Genomic DNA, 23750 nt, shown 5'->3' with positions numbered 1-23750 from the left:
GGAATAATAGCAGATGAGGCTCAGAGACAGGCAACAAAAACATCAGACAACCTGAAAAAATACTATGCAAGAGAGATAAATGCTTGCTTGAAGAACACATTGTCATAAGTTATCAAGAGCATTTAATCCCCTAAACAGATTAAAAAAGTAATGAAAGGCAAATTAGATGAGCTTGCAGTAACAATAGACAGGATTGTTGCTTCCCCCCTATACACCTAGAGCAGTATAAACTCATCTGCTTCTGCAACTAAGCAGATCTCAAACCGAAGTAGGCAAGAGAAAAATATCTCAGACGGACAGGCTGTAGAAATAATTTGGCACTTTCGTTTAAAAAAAGCTGGAATTGGCTCATGTAGAAACCAGAGGATAGACAAGCTGGTCTAGTGGAATGCAATTCACGTATGCCTGTATCATTTTGTGGATGTCCATTCCTCTTCTAGTTGTTAGCAGAGCAGAGCCTGTCATCCACAATTAGTGTGCAGATTTTATCTATCAGTAGCTAATAGTAACTCAAATACCCTAGTTGCTTCCTTCAGTATATCCAAAACCTAAATACTACAGACAAAATTCTACCCCCATCAGATCTGTACACCTACTAAAGTCACACAGATCTTGCAAGCACACATCAGGGCAGAATTTGTGCTCCCTGCCTCCGCAATGTTGACAATGGGTCATGTTTTGATACAGATCTAAGTTGATTGTAAAAGATTTTTCAAAAGTGGCAGAGCCTAGAACAGAGCTCAGGTATACTGATTTACAAGTCACATCCTCTTTGACAGTCTACTGGTCACTTGTTGACAATCACAAATTTCAGACAGAGTCTTAACTTCAAGTCCTTTTCAAAGCCAAGGAGACACTGAGATACAAGTTTTTTACTCAGACTCACAAATCTGATAAGAGAGCTGATTCAGCTAACATAAAGAATTGAGTCCACCAAAGCTGCTAGAAACTGTTGCTTCCTTTCTTTTAGCATATAAGCTCTATTTTTTTTAGTGCTTAAAGATTCCTCATTCAATGAGGTGGTTGTTGCTTTTGTATTTACATTGTACTGCACAGACACCAGCAAATCAAATACAAGCAAAGAAAACTCCATTTGCAAAACAATAATTTTGGTCCCAACTCTTTGCAAATTAATACTGCATGTGCATTCATTTCACTATTTTATTTCCTCAAAAATAGATTGACAAGAGCTAGGTTGAGTTTTCAAAACTTAGAACCCACTCAGACTCTTGTAAACATTTTATATTTTTTTGCAAAGCATCTATTATAAATTACTGTAAACAGTGATTTCCTGTAAGAAATTAATGTAAACTCAAAAAGAAATGGATACAAGTGAACTATGTTCCCCTTCTTTACCCAACTTGCCCAGTCCCTCAGTGAGATCTGTCTGCACAGCTCTAATTATGAGAAGTCATGTGCCGGGATAAATGATGGCGTTCTCGGAAGTACTCATGACAAATGGGACATGTAAGCTTCTCCTCTCGTCTCCTCTTGCACTGGGATTCAGTTGAGGAGTATTCTTTTTTGTGATGTGACCGCATGTGGAAGACTAGATCAGATGTCATGCGAAAGGACAGGTTGCATTTGGCACACCAGTTCTGGGCAGCCACTCCAAAGGACGTGAAGGTGGGGGGAAGAAGAGTCAAGGAAGAGGAGGAAGAAGAAGTGGTGGTTGTGTTTTGTAACTGTCCTCCTGCTTGTTTGGGCCACGGTTCTGAGGTATATGGGAAAACATTGCTCCGAGTAATGCTTGTCTGCAGCATCTGAGCATTACACAGATCACTGACAAAGAACTTGGAATTGAGAAGAGTGCTGCAGCACATGATGTCTGTGGTAGCAATGAAGCTAGACAGCTCCCCGAGGCTCTTTGGTGACTCACTCATGGGTTGAGAAGAATTTATTGCAGCTCTTTCTGTTAGACACTTACTGGGTTTGCTAAAAGCACTCTTCTGTTCTCCTCGGGCTCTGGTGGGCCACACAAAGGAGAATGCACTACGGGAGGAGTTCAGCAGCACTTCCTTTGATATCTGCTCTTTACCAAGTGGGACAGTGGTATCCTCCTGTCCTGGCTCCTTCAGTCTCTCATTTCTCAGCTTCTCCTTCATCCTCCTGACCTCAGTGAAAGCACTCTGCTTCTGCTCTAAAGCATCCTTCCTAGCTGACTGTCTCTCTGACCTCAGTTTCCAGAAAGAACCAGCCAATGCATGCTCTCCCCCAACCTCTTCCTTGCCCCCACAGTTATGTTCCTCACTCAGATTATTGGTTTTCTCCAACAACACTGTTTGCCTGCACCTGTTGTTCTCAGGCTCTTCAGATTTTGTTCTTCTTTCTCCTGTGAGACCATGGGCATTATCTGTACAAGCTGCCATTTTGATCTCTAAATCCCTTGCCAGGCTGTGAAAATTCGTGGTCTGCTCAGCTAAGTTGCTCTTTTCAGTCTTAGGTTTCTGGAATTTTCTCCATAGCAGGGCGCTCTTCTCTGGGACACATAGGAAGCGCACATGGGAGAGATAGGAATGCTCACATTTAAAGACTCGGTCGCATTCTTGGCATCTCAACTCTGCAGAAACAGACAACAGATGGTGAGTTTTGCAAAGGTAGAATCACGGATGGATACAGATTCTGACCCTGTCATTGACACAAACAAAAACCCAGAAACGTCTCCTGTATCACACAAGATTAAACATGGTAGAGCTAATGGCAGTGCAGACACATATGGCACATCTTAACCTTTGTAAACAGTATCTGTGCTATGTTATTTCACAACACACAGCAGTTTTTAAATGCAAATGATGCCAGACAGAACCTGAGGCCTGGGATACATAGGAAAGTTCGTACATTGGTTGGGTAGAACTACAAACCACTAATTTGTAGGCTCAGAACAGCTTAGATCACTTCCCAAACTACAGAAATGGAACTTTTTATAAGAAAATAAGGCTGCTGGTTTGGGTGGAACATTATACCTGCTAGTTTAAAGCTTTCAGGCTAGAAGATATGGTGTGTCTGGTGTAGATAATACTTTGCCCTGGTAAATTCAAAAGGCTGACAGTGTGTGTCTACACAGAAGCTAACAGAATACACTGAAATCAGTTAAAATTATTTAGTGGGTTCCTGCTATGAATGTGTCTGTATTAATTTAATATTAATTTACAGGCAAGTACATTACCATATAAATTTACCAACTCACACCTTTACCAACCTACACCTTTACTAACCAACCTATATAAACTGTTTTAAATCAGCTAAAGGGAATGTAGAAAGGGTTTTATTCCACTCTAACTAGATCAAAGTTTGGAGCAAATGACAGCTGGAGTCAAACTTAGCATGGACCTGACAGTGATTTGCTTGGTCTCTCCATAGTCTAGATTTTTTTTTCAACAATTGCCAAGCCAATTTCTTTTAGAGCAATAAATTTCTAGCAACATCTCAGAATTAAAATCATGCCCTTTTCCTTGCTCCCACTGTGTCCCACACTAAACAGGCAGACTGTGCTGTATGTGGTACTGTTTGCATTGTTATGTATTTTTATAGCCCTGATCATAAGATTAAAGCTGAACACTAGTCTATACCTGATTCCTCAGTGAGCTAAAAATGGCATATTTCCAATTGATATTTTAGGCTTTTAGGATTCCAAGGTAGTCAGGTGCATAGACTTCCATTACACAGCTCAAAAATTTCAGCATTAATCCCTAGTGCACCATTCTCTGCTGGAAAGTAGCAATGAAAATGGCATTGAGAACTCTAAATTTGTTCTTGCTTCATGCCTTCAGCTCAATCCCCAAAGTGGAAGGTCTTTTCCCCTAGCTGACTGGCTGAGAACTCAGGCAGGTTATATTTCCTGTATAACAATATCACCACATACTAAAGAAGTTGCAGACTCACTTCAGTCCTTAGTGACCCCTGCAGTCAGCAATTTGGTACTTACCATTCTGGGGACTCTGAGCTTTTATCTCATTGAAACCCAAGAGGCTGGAAAGCTCCTCATCATACCAGACAAGCAGCTCCTCATTTTTGTTGATTTTCCTGGTAGAGCGATAATATAACTGACTGTTTTCTAAGTAAGCTTCCAAGTTTTGCTCCTTGCTATTGGCAGCTGCTTGTACAAGTCTCATCCAAGGCAGTCCTGTGGGACTGTGCACAGACGTAACGTCTACCTGTGAGACAGGACACAGAAATGAAGTTTCAGGTCTTGGGACCCAAAATAGATTTCCATCAAATTCAAGAACAAAGATTGTTTTCTTCCTCACACAGGGCCAGTATGCCAATGCTGTGAGCCCAATTCATATGCCAGTATCACCAAATCCAAAATCACCATAGGGAGAAGGCTTTCCCAGCGTGAGTGCTAAGAGCTCTGGGAATACAGCTGCATGGGAGGGAGAAGGAGACACCGATGTTCACAGGTAACTTCTCATGGCAATGGCAGGGCTGGTACGTTGGTCAGTCTCTAGCCCACTCATGGCAAGGATGATGTCCTCTGTCCAAGCAGGTTGTCCCATGGGACCATGTCAGGTGTGGATCACAGAGATACAGAAGGTGTGCTCCTCTGTAAGTAGGGGTCTCAATCCCATGTGAAAATGGGATATGCATCAGGAGAGGTGCGAGTGCTGTGGTCTGGGGGGTGTGAGATGTACAGACCTCTGGATCAGTGCAGTGTGAGCCCAGAAATGAACACACACTCTGGGCAGTTGCATGTGGAGTTTTTCACTAACATAGGAGGATATGGATCAGGAGGTGTAAGAACAATCTTGATTATTTGATTCAGCACCCTAAGGAGACACATCTTCATGTATAACTGTTTGGCAAGATTACATAAAAAATAGATTGTAATAAATACAAATAAGAAGCACTTATATGATCTCATCCCTTTTTCAGAAATAAAATTATATATTCCTATTTCTGCTTTTGATAAATTGATTACATTAATTTCAAGGTATCTAACCAGATAAAAACTCATCAGATGAATATTTTTCATTCAATTATTTCTGAGAGCTGTGAGGGGTTGATTTACTTTCAGTATGTGTGCATTCAGAAATACCAAACAGATTAAGTTAAAAACTGTTTCTTAGGTTGCAAGGTCAGGCACTCAGAAGTTAAAAAATAATATTAAGTCTACTGCTCACAGGATTCCTGAGTCATGTAGTCACAGGTTGACCATGCTCTGGAAATAATATAACTCTAAAACATTTGGCTTTGTCTTTCTCAGTCAACGTGTGGCTCCCATCTCAGTTACTTTATGGCATTTGTTCTAAATAGGGAATGATTTATTTCTTTATAGGTTTTTCTTTGGTGTTTACCACAGCAGATCTATGTCCTCTGCAGTATTTGAAAGATGGGGAAGATTTTCAAAGCTTGGAGGCTGAAACACAGGGCGATCAAGGGCAACATTTACATGAATAAAAAGCCTCAACTGATTTTTGAAGCACTAAGTCATTGTTTAGAAAGGAAGAAGTTTGGAAATGAAAAATGTCTAATGACAAGTATGATCTAAATTTCACCCCAAGCAATGTATAGGTCTTTGTTTTCCACTAATTGCAGGACAGCCATTCACTGGTGTTTGGTATCAGAAACAGTATTTTGGCTATTTCTTTCTCTGTTTTTAACTCTCTCTGACTATTACCTACCATGAAAAGTATGACCACATTAGTAGCTTGAATACAAGCATGAAACATTAAGGGACGATTAGGATGATAATTAATTAGTATAAGGGAGAAAATAAATCTGCATGCCCTGTAGCTGGTTCTCTCTAAATGCCATGGTAATTAACAATGATTGAGAAATACAAAAGTCTGACAGCAACACAAGCACACCCACCCACACACAGTGGTTGTAACTAATAGCTATGACAGAGGCTGTCATTTATTAGTTTCTGTGTTTCAGAAATACTGAGTATCCACCCGGCGCTCTAAGCAAAGTCAAAGGGAACACAGCTCCTCCAGGAACCAGGACTCCAGGGACAGAGCTAAGAGCTTAAAGAAGGTGGGGAGAAGTAAAAGACAGAACATAAGATCTGGGTGCTGTCAACTAAAAGCAGCTTTAGTTTTTCCATGTGTTTGGGGACACTACAAACCCTGCAAGCCCACCCTCTTCTGGAGATGGCAATCCCTGAGATGAATCCTTTGCACTCATCTGTGAGGTAAAGGCTTCACAGCCCAACAGGCTCAATCACAGCTGGGCTATGGAGGCGATCTGGCTTCCTTGATAGAGGCTGGAGAAGGGAGAGAATAAGACTCTTCCTTGGAACCCACAAGAAGCTCTAAGCGGCAGAGGAACTCAGTGGGACAGAAAGCTTTGTCAGGGGCCAGTTTGCTTTGCTGGGATGAATGGTTTGCTGGAAAGAACCACCTGTGCCAATGGTTGCCAAGGCATTTTCTTTGCCCAAGCATACAAATTGGCCCAAGGAGCTCAAATTAGGGTCTCCAAGAGGATGAGAGAAAAAACTTAAATCTCCCTTTTGGACTAACCATAAAAGCGCAAGACGAGGAAACACTTGTTAGAAATAATATTCCCCAAAGTCTTGCAGGAGTGCTGCTGAACTATGATGAACATGAACTTCAGCTACAAAGAATCCATCTTACCAAATTATTCCTGCATGTATTCTGTTTGTACCATAGCCAGCATATCAAAACCCATTTCTTGTTTTGCACCTCAGTGCCATGATAACAACACAGTGTCATGATTGAATTGTTAATTAATTGTCTATTCATACAGTTAGGAGCTTAACAATAGTTCCTGATTTCTGAAAGGTTTACCTTTAGTTACGAGTAGCTATCAGGATATGGGACCACCAATTGCATCTGAGACAGCTACTTGCACAGAATTTGATGTATTTACTGCCAAAAGACAGAGATTTGAGCCAACTCAGGCATCCAATTTCATGGCTGCATAACAATTACTTAGCTCAAATGTAGCAAAACATGAAAGCCATCCCTCTGGAGGGCTCTTCCAATGTAGAAATCCTTTGAGGCTCTTTCTTGAGTCTACAGTAATTCCAAAACTCCCAGGAGAAATACAGACATATTCCATAAATAAACCCTTGTTTCAAGATAGATCTTTCTCCAAAGAGCTTGTATTTCTCCTGGAGTACTAATAACACTGTCCAAGCAAGCAAACTTGTTCCAGAGACTCAAACAGTCAGAAAACCCCTGAAGCCTCTTTTTCTCTTTCTTAATTTGTTTAAAGCAAAAGTGTCAAGCAGGTGTCTCCCAAGGGCTGCATCTTCCATATTATACATACTCCCTCAGATTTCTCTCCACCAGAGCACAGAAATCTTAAGAGAACTTGGATCTCTCCCAGATACATCCATGACATAGCATGTGGGAAATTTGCTTGCCCCACATTATAAAACACTACCTCCCTGTCTTCGCCTGGACCAATGATGACTGAAATGCACTCCAAGACACAGAAAGCCAAGGAAAGGGGCCAGCATGAGAAATACGCATCGTCCAAATGAAAATGTTATGATAAACAGCGGCTAGAGAACAAAAAAAATGTGAACTAGGGCTGGAGAGTTAACACTCTATCATAGTCCTGGGATTTCTGATTTTCCCTATATGACAGTTCCTTTTGTTTCACAGACATCTGTGTGGCTTCTCTACAGTGATTGAGAAGTGCAGCTGTAACACAGACGGGCATATCTAAAGTAACTTTAGGAGGCCCATGTACTAATAGCAATAAATTGTGGCTGCCTGAAGATTGTGTGGACTGATTGCCTGACTGATACCTTCTACACAGCCTGTGATGAGATCACTGCCATTGTGATTTTACTTTCATGGATAACTGAGCGAATTGGGTTAACGCTTGCTCAGATCTGTCAACAAATGCCATGAATGTACCACCTGCATGAATTAGTGCAATGCCACAGTCTTCCCTCTCTGCTCTCACAGGGCTGTCACACCTCCTGATAAGATAACTTTGTCCTTTGTAAGGATAAAACCTGAGCATGAAATCTGTAAACAATTTGTCCCTCTTTCCTCCTATTCCCAGTCAGTGCTGAAGAAGGTCATCAATCATCAGCATAGAAATGGGACTCTGTATTCTGCCTGCAAAGGAAACAGTTTTCACTGAGGTCCCTCCAGACTACGGCTCATAAATCAAAAATTCACTGGCTACTTCTCCCCTTTGAAGGAGCTGTTAGTTGTGCTGAACAAAACAAAAATCTACCCCTTGGCCAAGTTACCTTCTCAGGGATGGTGTAACCCTTTTTGATACAACTAACATTAAATGCTACTTTCTCCTACCTTAAATACATAGTGGATATTCCGTCTATCAGAACACTTGAGAGCAATAAAAGCTACAGTGTCCAGCAGGGTGTTCTGGAGCATGCATGGTCCAAAAACAACTTCTTTGGGAATGTCTTGTGTGGTATGAACAGTAGCCAATATGTCCGGAAAATGGTGATGCAGAAGTTTGTTGTCATTTGTCCAAAGGAATTTAGGCAAAGATGTAAGTTCCATCATAAACCTGTAAAATAAGCAAGAGAACACATTTGGAATAGAGATGGAAATGGAAGGGGACATCACTACGTACAATATAAAGGCTTCCAGGAGTTGTAGGTGAATTGTAAGAGCATGCCAGGACATCGTTGGTTACAGAGTTTAGAGCTTTGTTAACATCCAGTTCAGAAAGAGAAAAATTACTTTGCACTAAACAAAAATCTTAGGTTTGTAAACAAGTGAGTTAGTTACTCTTTTCTGGAATAGGCAGACACTCCAAGAGTTCAACTCCTGCTACACTTCTACACTCTACAGCCAGGAATAAGTAAGCAAAATTTTCAGTGAGTGGAGCTCAGCATATTCTCATTCAGCGTACTCTCAGATATCCTTCTTATTTATTAGTAGTGGTTTGTAAAGTGTGAAGAAAGATAGAGAAGGAGAACAACAACAACAACAACAAAAAAAGCAAACACTTTTTGAAACACATTTTGAAAAAGCTGTGCTTTTTGATTTGGGAGTATATCAGTCTAGTTTCTGGTTAAGCCAGTACAAAACCAGGAATAACCTGAGTCCTGAGTCTATCGAACCTGAATGCACAAAATCTGTGGGGATTGACAAAAAGATTATTTTCATCCCATCTCAAAATATATATGAGATCTTACTTATCTGCAGTTTTTGGGAAAATCGAGTCATATTATGACTCTCTGCATGGTGATACTCTAAGTATAATGGTACTAGAGACTGCTATCTTCAGAGGATGAATTTTCCTGTCCTGAATACTACATTTTTCTAATAATACTACATTTTTCAGATCAGGGGCGATTTCTGCAATATGAGCCACAATCTGAGAACTCTGTATGCAGTGAGGAGGCAGGTTTGAGTATTTTGTCATTCTAAGCTTCTCTAGGTTTTTAATAAAGATATTGCCATCTCCAGCTCCCAGCTGGAGGTCATGGAAAACCTTCATTTACTCCATCAAGAGCTGGATCAGGTCCATTAGGCAGAGAAAATTAAAGAGAACAGCAACAAGCCCTGAAGAGGTCTTAGCCTAATAAATGCTGAGACAGAAGAGCTGAAAATCCAGTCTAATCTTTCTTACTCTCTGCCAACAGAATTGATTTGTTACTCATTGACTCATGACTTAAACTGAAGTGATATAAAGTGCTCAGGAGAGTTGCACTGATTTAACTAAATCAATTTCTAAATCAGTATAGTTAATTCGGTGTAACTTCTTCCTGGTAGGCAAGGTCTAAGGCCTTACCCTTAAAATATTAAAATACATGGTTACATATGCAGTAAGTAGTAAACATCTGAGGGGTGAAGACCTAAACCAGACAACCAAGGCAAAGAGTGGAATGTGAAAGGTAAAAAAGAAGGTTGGATGGATTGCCAGAGATTAGTCACTAGAAGGATAGACTGGATTTCTGCTTTCTGTTAATGATGAGTTTCATTGCCTGGTTTCCCAATAATCTCCTAAAGTAAGTATTGGTGTGAGGACAGAATGATGGGATCTATGTGTACATTTGTACAATATATAGAATCTACCTAAAAAATGAAACATATTAATATGTATGTGTGTATTTCCATTTAAACTATACCAATTTTTAGAAATGAAAACCATCAAGACATATTTGTTTTAAATAATACTAAAAATAAAAGTTCCAAACCAATCAGAAAATAAATCTGAGATCTAAGATGCTTATAAGTCTCTCTCAGTAAGAAGTAGTTTAGAAATAAATTATAACCTGGGACAGTTCCTTTTCTAAAGAATTCACATTCAGGAAATCCATAATCTCTTCTGACATTATTTTACTTCTCCATTTATGACCCTAGAAGGCAACTTATCTTACTAAGATTTCCCTTTCTATGAAATTCATCTGAATTTCTCCATGTAAACTAAGAGAATGCTGTGTCTTGGCACACTGCTATCACTCCAGAGGAAACAGAAATCCAGGGCCCTCAAAGCTGAGTTTTCAATGGGGGAGGATGCTGGATTTGAGCACACAGACTTCTCCCAGGAAGAGGGTGGGTGCTACCTGTGTGCAGTCAGTCTCTTCCTCCAGAAATCTCAGCCCAAGCATAGATACAAGGGTCTGAAGAAGCTACACTCCCTTCCAGCTAGCTATTGCTGCCTGCTACTTTCCTCTAATTCAGCAGCTTTTCAAAGAGGTATGGTAAAACCAACCCTAACAAGAACCATTTCTCCAAAGACTGAAAATGTGTGGATATCAAGAAAAACTGTAAGATTTATGTGTAACAGCACCACCTAGTGATTTCTGCCATAACGTATGTCCCAAAGAAAGTCACAAAGGGGCAGGACGCGCTCTAGGACTGTTACCTTAAGATTGGTCTGTAACCATCAGTTCACAGAGCACATCCACAGCCCACGCCTCCAACCCGGAGGGCTCTTCTGCGCTCCTTGGTGAAGCTGTCAACAGTTCCCAGCAATAGGTGTGCTGCTTGCTCTGCTGCCTACTCCCCTGCCCCAAATCCTGAATACAGAAGGGCTTCCACACACCCAACGGGAAGGGCAGGAACTAATGGCCTGGACATAGGAGTCCTGTCTGTATGCACTGTCCCACAGGCCTGCCTGCAGGTTAATCCTCCCTTCTGGGGAGGGGAAGGGAAGCCATCACTCCTCATTAGAAGCACTGCCCTACGGCAAAGTATCTGGCCATGGGGCAAATAAATCAATATGTGCATATCTTCAGTTCCATTTAATTCACCTAGATTGATGGGATAGGGGAAATGCAGGTTAATAAGGAATATTTTCTAACAGATCTTTCCTCTATCCAAACTCAAGCATCCCTCAGTATGACACTACAGTTTGCTTGTTTCTAAGTGACTTGTGAATTAGTCAAAGATCTGTGATGGACAAAAATATCCCCCAAACCTACAGACATTAATGCCAAAGTCTCAAGCGCTGCCTTGGCAGCTGTGGTTGCATTCAACTTTTGTACAGAAGCATCAATTTTGTGAAAAGTTATGAAAATTATTTACCATGTATATACAGCAAATGGGCTTGTTATGGTCAGCCTTGCTCCAAGAGCTTTCAGCATGGGAAGATCAATCTCTTCAAATAATTTGTCGAATGCACCATCTAGTGTAACATCTCAGTATAACACAGTGTCCCAAGACAAAGCAACAGCAGGACATCCCCGACTCCCCGGTGTTGTTAGCATGTTGTATCACTGCAGCTTCTGAGCACCCTGTGAGGCATGAATTGCTTGTCTCATGAGTGGGTCACTCGCTCTGCCACCTTCTGCTCAAACAGGAGGTTAGGTGCCGCCACAGGTACTGGGTTTTATAGGGTCTGGTCAGGGTTATGTCAGGTAGGGAGGGTAATTTAAATTTATAGCATTCTCTTTAGTAGGCTGCTGGTACTTGGAGTGGAAAGTGGTGATACTCTACAACATCTTTAGAAGAGAAAGGGTGAATCTTTTTTCTACAGTCACCAAATAGCATGAGAAAGCTCTTCCCTCCGCATGGACAAGATTTCAGCTTGTGTTACAGAGGCAAGTTCATCAGCTGAGGGCTAACAGCGAGCAAGCGTGACTGTACTGCTTTAAAAATAAGCTGCTACCTCTGCAAAGGGATGTGCTGCATCCTGTGGGATTTCCAACCTGGGCCAGCACTCGCTCAGAGGTCTGCACTGCAAAGTGCAGATTCATCTACAGGACAATATGGGAACAAGTCCTGCTCCCTGCACAGGTGAGGGGTGGTAGGGGGTTCTCTGGTAGCCACAGCACTTATCTTGGAGAACTGAAATACTGACCTCCTCAAAAGTAAAGACTGAATCTTGAAACATGACTTGTAAATAATCTCAACTGGGTATGGGCATGAGATTGCCCAGGGCCTTAATCAGCTCTGCTCTTTTCAGTCCTCCCACCACTCACTGCAAACCCAGAGAGAGCTGAGGAATGACTGTGTGCAAGGTCAGGTCTGACTGCTGCCAGAAGAGCATCTGCTGGATTCTCCAAGGGCATCAGCAGGTATGTGGCTACACTCTGGCAGCATGCAGCACAGACGGTTTGCTGCATAACAGTCAATGCAACCTCATAGCTTGAGAGCAACAGCAGGTAGATTAGCATTGCTGAAATATAGCAGCACCACCTGTGATGCTTAAAACAGGTGACAGAAATGAGCTAGAATAAAGTAAGATCACATGTAAGGAGACCAGAATATAAATCTGAAATACCTCTCAATTTGGACAGAGGTTTGATTTGGATCCAGATTAACCTCTACATGTTTTTCATTTGGTTATAATCTAAAGCCAAAACTTTAGCCACAACCAAGAACGCTTGTTTTTTTGCAAAACTTTCCTTAGTTTTCAGGAACTTCAGACTTGAACCTGAATGAGAATTCTACACCAACCCATGAACCCAGTACTTGAGTTCTTGTTTAATTATAAATCCGGTCTCAATGCAAATCTCACATCTTTGCCAACCATCTTCATAGTCCAAGGAAAGTCATACTTATTAAGAATCTACAAATGGAGTCATAATAAGAAATGGAGAAGGTATTCTAAAATGCCTGGCATTTTTCTTCTATGGGCTGAAATAGGTGAATTACTCACATTCCTCATAGTGAGCAGAGGACAGAGAAAATTATCATAACAGAGAATTCTCCAGGACTTCATCTAACCAATTACTCTTGTCTTATGCTATTGATTTCCACATTTTGGCTACCTCCTTTAAGGAGCAATAATTCTGCTGTGCTCTCATTTCTTACAGATTCGCTAAGCTGTCATAGATCTGACTAAGTAAATCTTCTACCGTATAGCAAAGTTTACAGAACTCTGTCATAACCCTTGTTGTGAAGGTCATATCGGCAGCTCTGTATCATGCAGGCAATGATATGCTTGCCTCAAACTGCCAGTGCTGGGAGTGCCAATGCCTCCCAGAGACATGATCCCGCACATGCAACATAATCCTGCTGTTCTCGTTCATGTTCTGCATAAGCAGTTCCTATCCCTCTGGGCTCACCCACATAGATGTCTCTGAAAGGGTGAAATAAAATGAATATTTATAGTGCTTTAGTAGCACATTAGAGTCAGATCACCTGTTAGACAATGGGTACTCTCCATATTCTATCTGTCACAGATGTGAATTCTTCATATGGATGAGTTTAAAGACTTGCTGTTTAAGGGATTCTTCATCCCTCAGAGAGTATCTGATACACATATACCATGTCCCTGAGTGATGGATTTTGCATCTTGATTTCTGAGAAGTGTGACAGATCTGTCAAACGACAAGTACCTATGGGCAGGCAACTCCCTATGGATTATGCAATTGTGGATGTTCCATCAAAACCCGCATGAAATAGATGGTGCTCACAGCAACTGCTCACAGCCTGCTTGCTTTCAGACACAAATTGCTAGTCATCTTTTCGTTTCCTGAATGTTCTTCCAAGCTGGAACCCTGCAAATAGCCTTCTCCTCCTCTTTCCCCATTTCCTAGCACTTGCAAAGCAACCCATTAACTAGCTAGGGTTGCAACTTCTGCCTTCCTGAAAAATTTTTACATACCTCCCTCACCTCATAAGAAAAATGTGTTTCTAGAGAGGGGAAGTGAGAGAAGGGCATAGGAACGGTTCTCAGCTAATTTTCAGATCCCTGATTTTCTACTATATGGCCTTCAGATGTCAGTGCAGGCTCTTCTAAGAAATGTCTGGAAATGCCCAAATGTAGAAAGACCAGTTTTCATAGGACTTGGCCTGATTCTCCTTGACACAGTGACAGTGTTGAATATGGCATTACTTGGAGTTTCTTGGTGGTCATAAAAGCACTGGTAGCCTTGCCTAATATTATGAACAACTTTGCAAGTGTGAAGGAAACAAATTAATCCCCCTTGCAAGAGGGGAACTTTTTCAGCCAGAATTTAATTAGCTAGTTCAGCTCTTCACAAGCATAAATGTAAGGAGATAATAAAAATTGCTTCCCTTAAATTAATTTGTTTTTTAAAAATTTCAGTTACTTCTATTTCACCTTTACATTCCATTTTAACAGTGCATTAATTTGCATATAGTTATATCACTTTCAAAGCAATTACCTTAGTTGGAAAAAAAAAAAACCACAGCACAGAAGTTACTTGTAAAAAATAATGAAAGTGTTTGATCCTGGAAAGCATCATCCCACTGTCTCTCCAACCTTTTTTACATCCTCCAGACTTTCTCCAGAGGAGGGATTAATGTAAAAAAAGCTCTGCATTTGCCATGACAACAAAACTGAAAGAGAAAAAAAAAAAAAAAAAAGAAAGAAATATTAAATACTGGGACTATAATTTCCTTCACCTTTTAACTTACTTCTCTGTGCTCAAAAGTGTAACAGCGTTTTCCCTGAAGAGTATAACCTGTGAGTTTGTGCCAATGCACAAATCCTGTGGCCGCTGCCAAAACTGCCTTTGATTTCAATAGGAGGTCTGTCAATCTGAGGAATCTGTGATCAGATATGCAGTGTCACATACAATAAACTACAGACATTAAAGGAATTGAGCTGATGTAGACAGAGTGCTTCTGTCTGCAGCATTTATTATACTCTGTTGTTATAAGGAACTGAGGATTCTTAACACATGAAGGGAATTCCAAGGGAATCAGAGATGGAAAAGTGAGAAAATCCACTTCTTGGGTTTTACACATTTGCTTTCCTTCCATGCAAGGTTTTATTCTCTTTTTATTCAAGTTGTGAACTGCAAAGGAGAAGAATCAAAACTAAAATTGAAGGAAACTGGCAGGAAATCAAAGAAAGGAATGGAGAATTCTTGTTTTAAAAGATAAAATAGCTAATTCCAGAACCCACAAAAATAAATCCTGAAAGGAACTGCAACCTGTTTCCTAAATCTATTAAGTTACAAGCTGAGAAAGTCCTTTTAAAGCATGAAAAGTCTAAACAAGTCTTTTCTTTTAGCTCACTGTCGCTGCAAGATGGAGCTTCTGTGCTTCAGCTTGGGTGCAGGTCTGGGGGCTGTTTCCTTTTGGGCATGAAGTGGTACCTTCATACCTTTACAGCTGAAAATCCCACATATGTGAAGAAAATCTTACAAGTGTACATGGAAAGGACAGACAGATATAGCTATGTGCTGCTGTTTCCAGCCTGTTTTGAGTGAACAAAGCCAGCTGTGGGTTTGCTACCCTTCAGACAGCCATTATATCCCAAGCAGAGTATACGAAAGTCTTGGATTACCTTAGAAAGGAAAGAATTGCTGTAGATTTTAAGAAAATTAGTCCATGTTCCACTTATTTCTGAGTCTCAGCTTTAGCAACCGGTCCATCTTTGAGAAACAGCCCATAGACAATATTCCTTGAATTTCTGAGCTCTGAGAATGCTCTTTCATCCTCCCATTTTCACTGGTGGCAAATCTGGATCCCAGCAATGATTCTGCATAGAAGCAAGGGTCCAGCTGATCCAAAGAGGGCCCTTTCCTGCCAGTGAACCACTTCCCATCTATGCATTAGGAACAGCCGAATTAGCACTGATAAAGTAACTGAGATAATGATAATAAAACCTGTGGAGACTAGATTTTTTTTGCTGTCCAGGGCTATGACTGGGGCATACTGTGAGTACCTTTCTTCTCAGTTCCTCATAGCCCTTGATGTACTGCTGCTCTGAACATATCCACTGTACTCCTGGGGTGACTCAGTCCCTGCAGCTTGCCTGAGGTAGGCATCTGGGAAGAAGCAGAAGGAAATACAACTATGCAATAAGGAGGAATTTGCTGACTGCGGAGATGAACTGAATCTGAAAAGAATGGAATTAAATTGGGACTGAACTAGCCTGATGTATGAAAATAGTTTTCCCTTGGCATTCCAGGCATCCCCAGATTTCTTTCAGCAGCAGCTGCACAACTCTGACCTGACAAGCCCCTAAAAATAGTGGGTAGAAACAGGGAAACTCATCGTCTAGCATCCCCTGAAAAGATCATGAGGCAGCTCAGAGTGAAGAGCCTGGTGTCTACTTTCAGATTCCAGAAAATGGCCCTTTCTGGAGAGTGTGAAGTCAATCTGTAGGTTTTATTGTGAATCAGAGACCTCCACACTTATGGGGTGCTCACAATTTTGTTGTTGTATCGTCATGATATCTTCAGGGAGTAGTTCTCCAGTTCTTACTATTTTAAGGTTAAGGTTCTGTGGTCTTCAGACTGTCTTCAATCACCTGAAATCCCCAGTACATGCAATGTAAGCTGACAGCTCCTGATGAACCATCATTATATCTTGGCTGGATACCCAGCCTAGTGAATCATGAAGCTGCCAAATCTTTTTATTATGAACAATCTCTCAAACATCAGTGAGAATAATGAAGAAGACAGAGCTAAAATCCCTTCTTGGAAATGAGTAAATACCTCAAGCTCCACGTTTGCCTTAAGCAAATCTTGTGAAATAGAGGTGCCATTTGGAAGTGCAGATTGAAAGAAAAGCTTCCAAGTTTCTTCTTATTTTCTGTGAGGATAGGGAAAGTTGAAGCTGAAGTGGGCTCTCTCCTGATGCATTGTAGCTGCCCCACAGACATGCAGAGCTGCCTCTCCAAAGTAGATGCATATTGAATCGCTTCTCCAAGGCCACAACAAGGATGCAATTTCCACTCTCTACCTGAAGCCCAGGACAAAATCCCTGAGATTGAGTGTCAGATCTAGCCTGATGAGAAAATAACTGAGATTTGAACAAGTCCCAGAGAGGTCATGTACCCTAGCCCCACTCACTTCCAAATTGCAGCTCAGCACCAAACTTCCCTGTGTTCTTAGGAAATTTCCACATTGAACCCCTATTTCTACTGCTGCCATCTTCCATGGCAGGAAAGAGGGTAGGCAGGAGAGGAATGCACTATCCCACATAGCAGGAAAGCCTGGTTAATAGTGACTGGCTGGGATGTATGATACAACTGTATCTGCATAGCTCCCTGTGAAGCCTTTTTTGATTTAGCAGACCTTGTAGTAAACTAAAGGTTTTCAATCTGGTAGAACATGAGCAACAGAGTAACTGAGGTCTCTGTTCCACACCTCCAAGTGCTTGAATACAAAAAATGCAGCGTAGGCACTGGGAGGGCTCTTGATGTTTCAAGCTGTACAATGAGGAACAGTAATACCCTGATGTCCTAATTAGAAAGGATGAAATACATTTCTTTGCTGCTATCCCAGTGGTTCAGACAGACCAGTCTAGGAATTTGACTCCATGATGCATAAAATATGAACACTGCTTTCCAGTTGGGTTGGCCCCAGAGGCAGGATTAGTGCTTCTGTCTGGCACTGCATCTGATCTAATGGACCTTGGTGGATGGTACTGACTTGTAAAAGTCATTTATAAGTCAGACAATCGACCTGTGGGTAAAGAGGAGTTGACTACAGCTCTGTAGTCTGCTGGCTTTCAAAGACTTGTGTTTGCAGGGCACTGTACTGAAGGGCTGACTCTTCACTGGACTACAGCTGTTCTGTCTAATGGAAGCATTACCTTTATCCACCACTTTGCTCTTGTGGTTTCAAGGCCTAAGACCTAAAAAAAAGGGTTCCTGTAGGATAAAGGGAGCATGTTTTAACTTCTCAGACAGAACTGAGGATCGTCAGTACACTCTATGGATATATTTCAGTTCAGAGCACACAGTATTTCACATTCCAGACCTGAACTGTGCTAGTGGTCACCTCAGAGACTTGGTCTGCTTTCTTTTCCTGCTGCTCTGGTGTTCATCATGCACCAATAGACATAATGCCCCAAAATGTCACAGGAGTTTTGAATTTTACAGGGGACCATCAGGAAGAGAGAGAAAGCAGATGTAAAAATGCATCTACTTTTCTCACATGCAAAAAAAGCATACAACGAATGTGCATGTTAAAGCAACAAAGTTATTCCATGGGAGTGGGAACAGAGAAGGCAACTACTCATCTGTCCACATAGTGTAAGAAAGTTACTTCTCACACAGATATGTGTACCCACTTTCAGCAAAATCCTTGTTTGATTAGCGTAAATAGGGTCCACAGTCATGGCAATTTGCACTAACACGTTTGTTCTCACAGAGATTTGTGCATCATCCTTCATCCGGGCATACATGCAAACAAAACCACCATTCCCTACATGTAGCCACAGAAAACAGAGAAACAACCAACCAGACAACCAACACAATCCAAGCACAGACTGAACCAAAATGTGTAACTTGTGAAAAGAGTCACAAATAATTTTTGCTCTCTCTTCATACAGTTCACATTCATGTCTCCTTTTCACAAATTAAAAGAAAATACATTATCTGATTAACGTTTAAGATATACAAGGTAAGTTCTTGTTAACAGTCCTGCTATTTATGTTTGATAGCTCTCAATTATTTTTTTTAAAAAAAAAAAAAAAAAAGTGCTACATCTGTTTAAATGTTTCTTTCTGACGGGAAACTAACATTGGTGTGTAAGCATATACATATATGTACATACATGCATTCACAACTATACATACAACTATATAGTCTTTTGTCATTTTGCATGTTCATCATCTGTATTTGAAGAGAAATATTATAAAACTAAGAGCAGTCACTTTCATGTCATTAATAATGGAGATTTCTTCAACTGTACTAAGTAACATTAACTTACATTAATCTTATTTACATTAATGCTAAACTTACTACATAATGTCAACTCCAATAACAGCAGGTAACTGAGCTGAAGAACACTATGTAATGTGAAATTGTGGGGAACAACAAAACCAACTTATTTTACACTACAATGAAGCAAAAAAACCTTTTAATGGGAAGTGAATTTTGTAAATTAAAATAGGTCTGACCTAAAATAATTTGTTTCCCAACAAATACTTTTTTCTTTGACCTGGTGTTTATTAATAGCATTTGCAAGTAACATATGACTGTGCTGTAGGAAAATTATATTAACGGATTCACAGCATTACAGACATGGAAATATCCATATATAACATACTGGAATTTAGCCAAGTATTTTCTTCTACAAAGTCTTCCATACAATCTATAATTCTTTGAACCGAATTTATTTTTGTACTTTCTCATCTGGTTATGTTATGTTCAGATAATAGAAGCTAAAATAATATTTTGATTTTACATTAATATTTCTATGGCTATAAAGCTATTTTTTTCTATAAGATGATATATCTGTGGAGTTCTATAAGGCAGCTCTACTTTGCTTTGAAATAATGGAAGATGCTTAAATACTGAATGAATTTACTTTCTCAAAGAGCAGCCTATGCTTTGGTGTAGTTTTACACATTAAAAGAAATAAATCTTCAATTTAGTTTCCCAGTCTTCCTATTGCCTAAATAAATCCCTCTCTAGTAGCAATTATATTTAAAAACGGTAACAAGAGTTGTCAAGCACTAAATTTTGCATTTCTAAAAGCCAAAAATCAGAGCTAGCTCCTGAGCAATAATTTATTACTAAATTCCGAATTTCATGCATGAGCGCAACTGCTTTTTATTTAAGAGGAACTATATTAAAAATATTAAACTATTTAAAATTCATGTCTTCCATCAAGTTTTTATCGATTTTTTTTTTCCAAATAGTATCTGTCAGATCATAGAATAAAGTCATTAAAATGCCTCAGACATTTCCAGTGGACTGAATTCCTACAGAAACTCTTTCATGGAAGAATTTGCAAATGTAAAGAACAATGTGACATTTTAAAGTGGCGACAATAGCAGCTTCTAACTTACTTAACCAGTAGGAAATTGCTGCTAAGGAACGTGCATATCCTTATATTAAATACAAATAGAGAATAACAACGTGAGGTATTCCAAAGAAAGTTCATCAGTTTCTTAAAAGCAATTAGACCCCAAGTAAGTACCTAAAACCGCCACGATGCTCTGATCACCTGTAGAAGTTGGAAGGATGAGGAGAGCTGTAATCAAGAAAACGGGCAACTGATGCTCGAGAGGTCTCGGCGAGAGAAGAGGAGCCGGGAGGGAGGAATAGGGCTACCACCTTCGGAGTTACCGGGGGGAGTGCCGCCTTCACCCCCGGCCTGAGTCACCACCCTGTCGCCCCCCGGCAGCACAGGGACGGTACCCGCCGCCCAGAGGACTCTCCTCGGGGCCCCTCGCTGCCGCATTGAAGCGGGCGGTGGCGAGGTCGGGGTTAAGCACTAGTCAATAAGAGGCACCCCCGTGCCCTCGCCTGTTCGCCGGCGACACCTCCCCCCCCCGCCCTCCCCGGAGCACGGCACGTCCCGGCGCTGCGGCAGCGCCCGGGCTGGTCGGGGACCCCCTCGGGCCGCCTCACCGCCCCCTCGGTGCGCGCCGGCCGCCGGCTCGGCCCGGAACGCCGCGGCCCCTCGCCACCGCCCTTACCCGCTGCGGAAGGGCAGCGCAGCGCTCCGCGGCCGCGCAGCCCGGAGGGGAGGGACGGCGCGGCGCTGCCCGCTTCGCCGCGCGCTGCCCGCGCTCTGCCGGCGGCGGGGCGGCCGCCCCGGCCCGCCCCCCCCGGCTCCCCCCGCCGGGCCCGCCCCCCGGGCCACCGCCGCCCCCTCTGCCCCGGCCCCCCTCACCCGGGGGTCCCGCCGCAGGCTCTTCGCGCACAGGGGCTCTCCGGCTCCGGGGGCCCCGCCGTGCCCCCCTGCCCGCCCGGCGCGCAGCCCGCGGACCCCGCTACGGCCGCGTCCCCGCGGAGCCCTCATCCCATGGCCGGGGCCGCCCGACCCCCCAAGAGCTGCGCTGGCAGCCCCCCCCCCGCCGCATCGCCCCGGCACAGCAGCATCCGCCCGCCCCCCTCCCCCGCCCCGCGCCGGCTCCCCGCCCAGAGCAGACCCCGGGAAACGCCCACCGAGGCGCCTGCCCCCCGGCCCCCCCGCCGGCCCTGAACCGCCCCCCTCCGCCGGGGTTCGCTGCCACCCGCGCCGCGGGGACGCGGAGCCCTTCCGCTGGCAGGAGCCATCCCGGGAGCGGCTGCGGACCGCAGCGAGGGGGGCTCGGAAGGTGGACGGGATTCCCCCTCCTAACGGTACTTTAACAAGAGGAGTTTCTTTTAAAGTTGGGGGGAAACCCTAAGCAAACAGGAACACCTCCAAAGCCTTCTTGCCAGTTGTCCTTTAGAGCATCTGACAAACACTTTTGGATAGAAGGTTATTCTGGGAGCTGCGGGTATTGACAAGAGTGGCTTAAATGAAAATCACTGCTTCATAGAAAGTACTCGCAGGAAACAAAATTAGGAATGTTTGAGGTATGAAACGATTTATGGTGCAGCTGGGATGTAAAATAAAACCGTCAAACTTCTTGTCATGGTCAAATATTCCCTAAATTTGGACTAGCGACATTGCTTTTGAAAGATGTCGTTCCATATAAATGCCTTTAACGCCTGGTAGAAAATTCTTATGAACATGTTGACAAATGAAATAACGCGGGTTATTTGATTAGTGTCCATGTAATCTGAATATTGGCTTACACTGGGAAAAGAAACGGCAACCCTTTAATGCTTCTGAAAGGATGGGTTTTTGCTGCAATTAAAGAGCAATCTTACACCAATAAAGAGAGTGAATCACGCTCTACGTGTCCTGAGCTACAGGGATTAAAGAGGGTGAAGTCAAGAGTTTGTGTTTTCTTTTAAAATTCAGCTCGGGCAGAACGAACAACGTTATGGAGAGTAACGGGGGTTGGTAGCTGACCCGCCGCTGGGGGGGGGGGGGGGGGGGAATCCACGTCCTAACCACCCTCCCAGGGACGGGTTTACATGCCGGTGGCACCTCTTAATACTTCCTTGGAAACACTTCCTGATTTGGGGTGCAGATGTCAGGAAACCGAGATGAACAATTCCCACCGCACTTCGTATCGCAAGAGTTTCTATCTTCGCAGCCTTTACGCAAATAGCTACAGAAGGCGCGGGGAGGGATAACTAGACGTTGCCACCTGCCTTGCGGAGCTTGAATCGCTGTGAGAGAGTGCGCTGAGGGAACCCCTGTCCCAGGGTAAGATCCGCACCTTACGGTCAGCTCAGCTGGTGGTTGGTGTGATTTTCCTTCGAGCAATACCCGAGGAAATGAGCCCGGGTGCCCGGGCCACCGGCAGTCCCCGGGCTGCGCCCCCGGCCCGGCCCGCCCTGCCTCCCCGCTCCCCCGCCCCGGGACACAAGCGCTGACCCCACCTTGCTCCGGTGTCGGACCTGCCGGGCTTGCCCGGTGTATGTGACAGACACGGGAGGCTCTCACGCAGACCGGACAACCCGCGTTGCTGAGAACAGGAGGCTGTGGCGCCGGGAGGCGGCTCTGCAGAGGCAGCCCCGCCGTGCCCGGCCCTCCTCGCAGGGGCTGGGCGAGCGGGCAAGGGGCGCTGGCAAACCGCTAGTCCCACATTCACCCGGATTTTTGTCCGCCGGGCACTGACCGCGGCAGTCGCTAGCCAGCGCTAATCGCTGTGGTATCGTGGCTTTGGCGTAAACCCAACGAGCCTCAAAACGTGCCCCCTTTGCCGGGACCGCGTATCCTTTGGAGAAGGCAGGTCGGGCAGCCTGCTCTCCTTCCGAGTAAGATGATTTATTAGTGATCAGAGAAGGGCGATGCACATTATCAGAAAATCGTTACAGCCAAATTTTTCTTCCTAGTGCCTTGTTCTGCTTTGGAGACTCCCTTGAAGTCTGCCGCGTTATTTTACGAAACAATCAGATATTCACGAAGCACCGAGGGAACCTGAAGCTATTAGCATTTTGATTTACTTTTGAAAGGCCGCGGTGGCTGCGGGGGAGAACGGCCGCTTCGGGCAGGGGGTAGCGAGGGCGGCCGGGACGCGGTGCCGGGCCTGCGGCTCCCGGGGACCGGGGCTCCCGGGGACCGTGCCGGCTGCGGACGCTAGTGGGCACCGTCGAGGCCGAAGCCCGGCAGAGCGGGAGGAAGGGGGATTCCTGCTGCCCGGCAGCCTCTTGCTCATTTTTTGTGAATGTCACCAGGGAGGATGTGGGTTTCTTGTATTTCTCCATGATCTAAGTAATCGCTGGGTCTCAACTGGCCAGTGCACAAAACCCTTTAAAGTGGTTAGCTCAAGCAGTGTGTTCAGCTTCTAGCTGTGCATAGTTAAAGCTGGGCGAGCAGCTGAAAACCGGTGGACCCTCTAATCTTTTCTTGATAAGTTCCCGACCGCCGCCGCGGTTGGATGTGTCTGAACTCGGTCCAGCACAGAAACGGGGAACTGAAACGGAGATGCTTTCCCCGCAGCGCAAACTTTATTTCAGACTTGCAGGCGGCAACCTACACCGCACAAAACACGCGAAGGGCTGCTGGAGGGGGCACCGGGTCCGACGGGGGCTGGCGCGCCGCGAGCACGCGTGTCCTTGTGGGGCGCAGAGGGACAGGGCCCGCCGGCTGCGTGGGGGCACCCCGCCGCCTCCCCGTGCAGCCGCACGCCTGC

General features: G+C 43.6%; 1 protein-coding gene across 1 annotated transcript; it reads right to left on the bottom strand.

The window, feature by feature from the left end:
- Positions 1 to 1121: 1121 nt before the first annotated feature.
- ZNF488 (zinc finger protein 488) lies at positions 1122 to 20781 on the bottom strand. Its single transcript, XM_074830041.1, has 4 exons — positions 20709 to 20781; positions 8238 to 8460; positions 3926 to 4154; positions 1122 to 2560 (listed from the first exon to the last, which is right to left on the bottom strand). Exons 2-4 carry the CDS (start codon positions 8454 to 8456, stop codon positions 1398 to 1400), a joined length of 1611 nt encoding a protein of 536 aa, XP_074686142.1. The 5' UTR covers positions 8457 to 8460; positions 20709 to 20781; the 3' UTR covers positions 1122 to 1397.
- Between the last annotated feature and the right edge of the window lie 2969 nt (positions 20782 to 23750).

This window comes from Strix aluco, chromosome 7, assembly GCF_031877795.1.
Source record: "Strix aluco isolate bStrAlu1 chromosome 7, bStrAlu1.hap1, whole genome shotgun sequence".
NCBI classification, from domain to species: domain Eukaryota; kingdom Metazoa; phylum Chordata; class Aves; order Strigiformes; family Strigidae; genus Strix; species Strix aluco.
The sequence above is the reverse complement of the archived record's forward strand: the minus strand, read 5'-3'. Positions and strand labels throughout refer to the sequence as shown.